Genomic DNA, 7,429 nt, shown 5'->3' on the forward strand with positions numbered 1-7,429 from the left:
CACTCAAGTTGGCCAGGGAGATGATTGCCAAGCTGGAAGCCGACTCAGAAGAATCGAAGAAGGCGAAGGAAATAGCCGACTCTGAGATTTCCAAAGCGTTCCAAGCTGGAAAGGATGCCGCCTTAGAGAACTATGTGGAGGAAGTCCCCAAATTCAAGAATCGGGGCTTCAAACACGGCTGACTCAAAGCCCTCAGTACTGCTGGCCCAGCCAATTCCATATGAGCAAGTGGACATTGAGCCGTTGGAGTCTGACCTTGAAGATTGACTAGGGTGACATTTTGAATTTTGTTAGGCAACTTCGATGCATGCTTCTTGTAAATTTTTGTTAGTAGATTTCTGTTAGTTTAAGGTAATTTTCATGTATAAAATGACCACTATCTGTACTCAATTTATTAATGAAAATTTCCTTTGCTTTTTACTATTATCTGAACTTAATCTTTGTTATTTAATGAAGATTTTTTCTTTTTACTCCTCTGGTTAAAATGACTATTGTCTATTGTGTGTGCTAGCTATCGATCCAATAGGATATAGGATCATGAGATGTGTAAATTAAACATCCCACTAAATAGCTGCCAATTAGATAACTGCGTATCTTGCAATTTAGCAATTTAGCCGAATGAATTCAAGAACATGCCCTTGCCCCAGTTAATGGTGGCTCATGGAATGTCTGGGGCACATGATCCAATCGGCGCAAGGCCTTGAGATTTGGCCAATTAGATTAGCGAATCCTTAGCCGCTAAGATTAACGAATCTGCCCTTGCCCAGTCAATGAATTGGAACGCCGAATATCGGTGGCTCATGGAATGGTTGGGGCACATGATCCAATCGGCGCAAGGCCCTGAGATTTGGCCGATTAGATTAATGAATCCATAGCCGCTAAGATTAACGAATCTGTCCCTGCCTGTTAATAAAAGAACTGGAACACCAAATATCGGTGGCTCATGGAATGGCTGGGCCACATGATCCAATCAGCACAAGGCCCTGAGATTTGGCCGATTAGATTAGTGAATCCTTAGCCACTAAGATTAATGAATCTGTCCCAGCCCCAATTAAGGAATGAACTAGAACGCCGAATATCGTTGGCTCATGGAATGGCTGGGGCACATGATCTGATTGGCGTAAGGCCTTGAGATTTGGCTGATTAGATTAGCAAATCCTTAGCCGCTAGGATTAACGAATCTGTCCCTGCCCAAGTTAATGAACTGGAACACCGAATATCGGTGCCTCATGGAATGGCTTGGGCACATGATCCAATTGGCACAAGTCCCTAAGATTTGGCCGATTAGATTAGCGAATCCTTAGCCGCTAAGATTAACGAATCTGCCCCTGTCCCAGTTAAGGACTGAACTGGAACGCCGAATATCGGTGGCTCATGGAATGGCTGGGGCACATGAGCCGATCGGCGCAAGGCCCTGAGATTTGGCCGATTAGATTAGCGAATCCTTAGCCGCTAAGATTAATGAATCTGCCCCTGCCCGTTAATGAATGAACTGGAACACCGAGTATCGGTGGCTCATGGAATGGTTGGGGCACATGATCCAATCGGCGCAAGGCCCTGATTTTTGGCCGATTAGATTAGCGAATCCTTAGCCGCTATGATTAACGAATCTGCCCTTGCCCCAGTTAAGGATGAACTGGAACGCCAAATATCGGTGGTTCATGGAATGGCTGGGTCACATGATCTGATTGGCGCAAGGTGCTGAGATTTGGTTGATTAGATTAGCGAATCCTTAGCTGCTAGAATTAACGAATCTGCCCCTGCCCAGTTTATGAACTAGAACGCCGAATATCGGTGGCTCATGGAATGGCTGGGGCACATGATCCAATCGGCGCAAGGCCCTAAGATTTGGCCAATTAGATTAGCGAATCCTTAGCTGCTAAGATTAATGAATCTGCCCCTGCCCCAGTTAAGGAATGAACTGGAACGCCGAATATCGGTGGCTCATGGAATGGCTGGGGCACATGATTTGATCGGCACAAGGCCCTGAGATTTGGCCGATTAGATTAGTGAATCCTTAGCCGCTAGGATTAACGAATCTGCTCCTGCCCCAGTTAATGAACTGGAACGCCGAATATCGGTGGCTCATGGAATACGAGCATTGATGAGATCACCTCGGGAGCGCGGCCCCCGTAATCAATAAATGGGGTGGGGCCTACGTACGCAAGGGTGCCATTGTTGCATTATAATCCAACAAATTGGGAGAAGAAAAAAGAAGTGTGGACGACTGTGGATGGCTAGAAGACTATTTTTCAACAGTAGGGGGGAACGTAAGACACTTGCAGAGCTGGACGCAGAGATGAACCGAGGTGGCGAGCCTATGCACACGGTGATTAGGATGTCGAGGGAGCGTGAGAAACGCCAATCCCCACGTCATCGAAGCAGGTCACCCCGAAGGGAAAAACAGCAATGAGGTAACTCCCCTCGTTCGAGAGGTGAAACCAGTATGACACCGCGCTCGTTGAGTTTTTCGGTGTTTGTTAGGAGCAAACCGAAGACGGAGGCGGATTCCATCATCTACAATCCAAATGTAGCAGTCGAGTTTGCGCAACAGATTTTTCCACCAGAAGTTCAGCAGTCCATGGTCGGTCGGGCTGATTACGAAGTTTTCCGGAGGGCGTTCATGGAGTAATAAAGGGTGTGTACACCTCCTATGAAATCGGCATGCATCTGCGTGCTATACGAAGAGAAATAGAGCAAAAGGATGCTTACATTCAGAGCTTGCTAGCCTGCGTGGAGAAGGACAAAAATGAGCTGAAGAGAACTAGCGCCTCTGAGACTCACTCGGTGAGTCAAGTGAATCCAATTGTCGCGGAGCGAGTAAATCGCCGAATTTTGGATCACGTGATCGGCGACTGAGATACAGCCAAGATGTTCACAATTGAATCGACGAAGGCTAGGTTCTACGAAAAAGGCATTCGTGACGGCTGAAAAATCAGAATAGATAAAACTAAGGAAAAACTAGCCGATGAGGTTTGTTGATGCGAAAATCGCGGATTTAAGCATGGATGGACCAAGGCGCTCCAAGTAGCAGGCGTTGATCTGGCGTCACCCTTATATCAGAGCTATACTTTTCCGTTCCAGGCTTACGAAGCCGAGAAGACTGACGACGAGGGAGGTGCCGAATAATTCTGTATTTTATTTTTATTTTTTATTTTTTATTTTTATTTATTTATTTATTCTTTTAAATGTAAAGCATGTACTTATGATCTATTGAATAAAACATATCATTCTGGATGTCGATACGTCATTTCGATCGTTGCTCTATATTTTCAACTCATGTCCTCATTTTCCTTCCTTCAATTTATGGATAATTAATACTTGTAGATTAAGTTTTCTACTACTACACGTTGATCACAATATCCACGAAAGGAGCTCCGGGTTCGGAGGATTATTCGGCTCAAACGTGTCAATCACGAAGGCCATTTTGAATTCGAAGACTTATTCAGCCCAAACGTGTTTTTCACGATTGGCGCCTTGTCCCTGCAATTGAATTAACCTGATAGGCGCCGTCCTAGTTAGGACCCAATTTTTCGTCAGCCAGATTCCTAGCAACGGGAAGCACTTTCTTGAGAACCAATTCTCTTGGTGTATAACGACGCAGCCGAACACGTTGATTATAGGACTTAGCGAGTTATTGCTGGTACCGTGCCATGAATGCAAGGGCACGGTCTCGGTGCTCTTCAATCAGAGTCAAGTCCAAGGCCAACATCATGTCATTTTGGCCCATATCAAAAACTTTATATTTCAAGGTTAGGAGGCTGATCTCCAGGGGGATGATTGCCTAAGTTCCGAGGCATAGAGCAAACAGTGTTTCCCTAGTGGATCGCCTTGGAGTAGTGCGATGAGCCCACAACACACTGGGAAACTCTTCTACCCATCTGCCTTTAGCTTTCTCCAGCCTTTTCTTGATGCCGTCCAAAATAACCTTGTTGGTGGCCTCCGCTTGACCATTGCTCTGGGGGTAAACTGGCAAGGAAAAGTAGGGCTAGATACCGTAAGTATCGCACAATTCTCGATACACGCCACAATCAAACTGGGTACCGTTGTCAGAAACAAGTACTCATGGTATGCTGAATCTTGTTATGATGTTTTTCCGTACAAAACGCTTAATGTCGAAATCTCGAATATGTGTTAGTGCCTCCGCTTCGACCCATTTTGTGAAATAATCCATTGCAACAATATTGCCTGTTGCCCGGGGCCCGTGGCAACGGTCCAATGTTATCAAGGCCTCATTGAGCAAACGGCCAAGGGCTAGTGACGTAATTTAACTCCACGGCTGTCAGGTGAGTTAAAGGGGGAAACTTCTAGCATTGACCACATTTCTTAACATAACACTCAGCGTCGGTTTGCATGGTCAGCCAATAGTACCCCTGCTATACGTCCGCCCGAATGGGCTCCACAACTGCCTTCATGTATTTCAGATAAAAGTTCCTCGGCTTTATCTGGGTGAACACACTCTAAGTACGGCCCGGAGAGAGATTTTCTGTAGAGCTTCCCCTACGGATCCAAATAATATCGGAGGGCTTTGTTTCAGAGTTTGTGTGCTTCTTTCTTATCCATCGGGAGTTGTTCTGCAGATAGGAATGCGGCGATCGGGTCCATCCAACTCGGACTGGGTTCGATAACGTTGACCTCAACGTTCAGAAGAGGTAATGCTCGGCTCGGGGACAAACCCTACTTCAATTGTCCACTTAATTTCTAAGTTAATAGCAGAGGCTAGGCAAGCCAGGGTGTCTGCATGCGTGTTCTGATCTCGAGTTATTTGATTCAGTTTGCGGTGATCAAATTTTGCGAGCAAAGAATTCGCCGTTTTCATATAGGCTGCCATGCAGTCATTTTTGGCTGTATATTCCCCTTTCAACTGGTTGATTACTAGCTTTGAGTCACAGAAAACAAGAAGATGCCACGCACAAAGGTAAAGTGCATTTCACAAGCTAGTTAACAGTGCTTCATATTTGGCCTCATTGTTTGATGCGTCAAAACCCAATTTGACGGCCTGTTTGATTATTGCCCCTTCAGGGGTCATGATTACTATGCCAGCCCCACTGCCACGCTAGTTGGATGACCCATCGCAATACATCTGTCAAACGTCGCCAACATACATTCTCCAGTCGGGCTTAGTTTGCACTTGATCAGACTTAAAGTCGGCCAGGGATCCTGTAAACTCGGCAACAAGTCGGCGAGCACTTGCCCTTTGATGGAAGTTCTGGATAGAAACTGGATATCATACATGCCGAGTTCAAGAGTCCATTTCAAGACACGCCCAGATGCCTCCGCGTTGCGGAGCGCTGACCGGAGGGGATATTCCGTTGGCACCCCAATGGTATGCCCTTGAAAGCAGTGCATCAGTTTTCTTGCAGCCATGATGAGAGCAAGGATAAGCTTTTCTAGTAGAAAGTAACGTGTCTCAGCGTCGGCCATCGCTTTACTCACATAGTAAACTGGTCGCTGCTCCCCTAGTTCTTCCTTGAACAATACGGCGTTGACCGCTTGGTCGGAAATTGCCAGATACAAAATGAGTAGATCGCTGGCTGCAGGTGTTGCCAAGAGTGGAACTGATCGGAGGTAAGATTTTAGGTCGTCTAAAGCGGCCTGGCACTCAGGAGTCCAATCAAATCTCTACCTTGCCGAAGTGTGTGGAAGAATTGTTGGCAGCGATCTGTGGAACGACTGATAAATCTGTTGAGCGTGGTGGCCATCCGTATTAGTTTCTGAACCTCTTTGACTGACCGAGGGGACCTAAGCTCTAGAATTTCCGTGATTTTCCTTGGATTGGCTTCGATTCCGCAGTGGTTAACGATGTAGCCAAGGAATTTGCCAGAGCCGATGCCGAATGCACACTTAGAAGCATTCAATTTCATCTTGTACTTTCGAAGAATGCCGAATGTTTCTGACAAATCGGCTAGATGGGAGTGCTTTTCCTTAGATTTGACCACCATATCGTCGATGCATACTTCCATGGTACGGCCGAGCTGTTCCTTGAACATGGAAGTCACTAGTCTTTGATAAGTTGCCCCCGCATTCTTCAGCCCAAAGGGCATGACCTTTTAGCAATAGGTTCCTCTTGGGGTAAGGAATGTGGTTTTTTCTTGATCCTCCCGGTGCATGGCAATTTGATAATAGCCTTTGTAGGCATCCAAGAAGCTCATGCGTTGATGATGTGTCGTTGCATCTACGAGTTGGTTTATTCTGGGCAGGGGAAAACAGTCCTTGGGACAAGCTTTGTTCAAGTCCGTAAAATCCACACAGACGCGCCAAGAGCCATTCTTCTTCACGGCCACAGTATTGGACAACCATGTAGGACAAGTTACTTCGCGGACCACCCCGGCGTCAAGTAACCTATCTACTTCTTCAACGATGGCCGAAGTATGCTCCACGACTGACTGCCGGCTTCTTTGACAATAGGCTTACATTTTGGATCAACGTTCAAACGGTGTCAGGCCACTGATGGATCTACTTCTGGCATTTTGTATGGAGTCCATGCAAACACATCAATATTACCGTGTAAGAAGGCTATCAATTCCTACCTTTCAACGGTATCCAAGGAAGCGCCGATCTTGAAGAATTTGTCAGGATTTCCGTCAATTTCGACCCGATGCAGGGCTTCGGTTGCTTTGTCATTTGGAATCCTCCCAATGTCTTCAAGACTCTCCCTATTCGGTACCTCAATTGAATGCACTTCCAATTCCCTCGGTCTCTTTGTAGCTAGAAGATAGCATGCCTGCGCCGACTTCTGGGAGCCATGAATTTGTTCAATATCGTATTCAGTCGGAAAATAGAGCAATTGGTGGTAGGTGCTTGGCACGACTTGCATCGTTTGTAACCAAGTTCTGCCAATGACCAGATTATACGGCGAATGGAGTTTAACAACCAGAAACTCTACGTCTATTGATCTGGTTCCTGCCCGTACAGGTAGTTTGATCCTGCCCAAAGGGTGCTCCGGGTTAGCATTGAAGTCGAATAGCAGATAATCAGCCGAAGATAGGTCCGAATCGGTAAAAGCAAGTTTGACAAAAGTTTTGCAATACATTATCTCCAAAGTGCTGCCCTGGTCAATGAGGACACGCTTGATGGTGAATCTGTTTACACGTAGCTCGATGACGAGAGGATCAGTATGAAGGTGGGTCACTCCAACTAAATCATTGTCATCGAAACTAATTCTTCCAGTGTCGTGTGGCCGTTTCGCTGGCGTCATCGAGCCATGTGTGCTAGACGACAATTGGATTATGTGCACCTTAGGTGGTGCCAGCAAGCTGTATATCATATGGATTACACCAAGAGGGGGTGACTCCGGCTGTACAACTACTGTATTTGTTGAATTGTTCTTTCGGACGTATTGCGTAAGACAACCGTCTTGCACCAATTCTTCCAGGTGATCTCTTAAAGAAAAACAACTATCGGTGTCATGACCATGGTCTTTATGATA

At 46.1% G+C, this 7,429-nt stretch overlaps 1 protein-coding gene across 1 annotated transcript; it reads right to left on the reverse strand.

Moving 5' to 3' along the window:
• Positions 1-6,526: 6,526 nt before the first annotated feature.
• Positions 6,527-7,198, reverse strand: LOC145797878 (uncharacterized). The gene has a single exon (XM_082885310.1). The coding sequence runs from the start codon at positions 7,196-7,198 to the stop codon at positions 6,527-6,529; it is 672 nt and encodes a 223-aa protein (XP_082741436.1).
• Between the last annotated feature and the right edge of the window lie 231 nt (positions 7,199-7,429).

This window comes from Camellia sinensis, chromosome 8, assembly GCF_055761805.1.
Source record: "Camellia sinensis isolate YWXY chromosome 8, ASM5576180v1, whole genome shotgun sequence".
Taxonomy (NCBI): domain Eukaryota; kingdom Viridiplantae; phylum Streptophyta; class Magnoliopsida; order Ericales; family Theaceae; genus Camellia; species Camellia sinensis.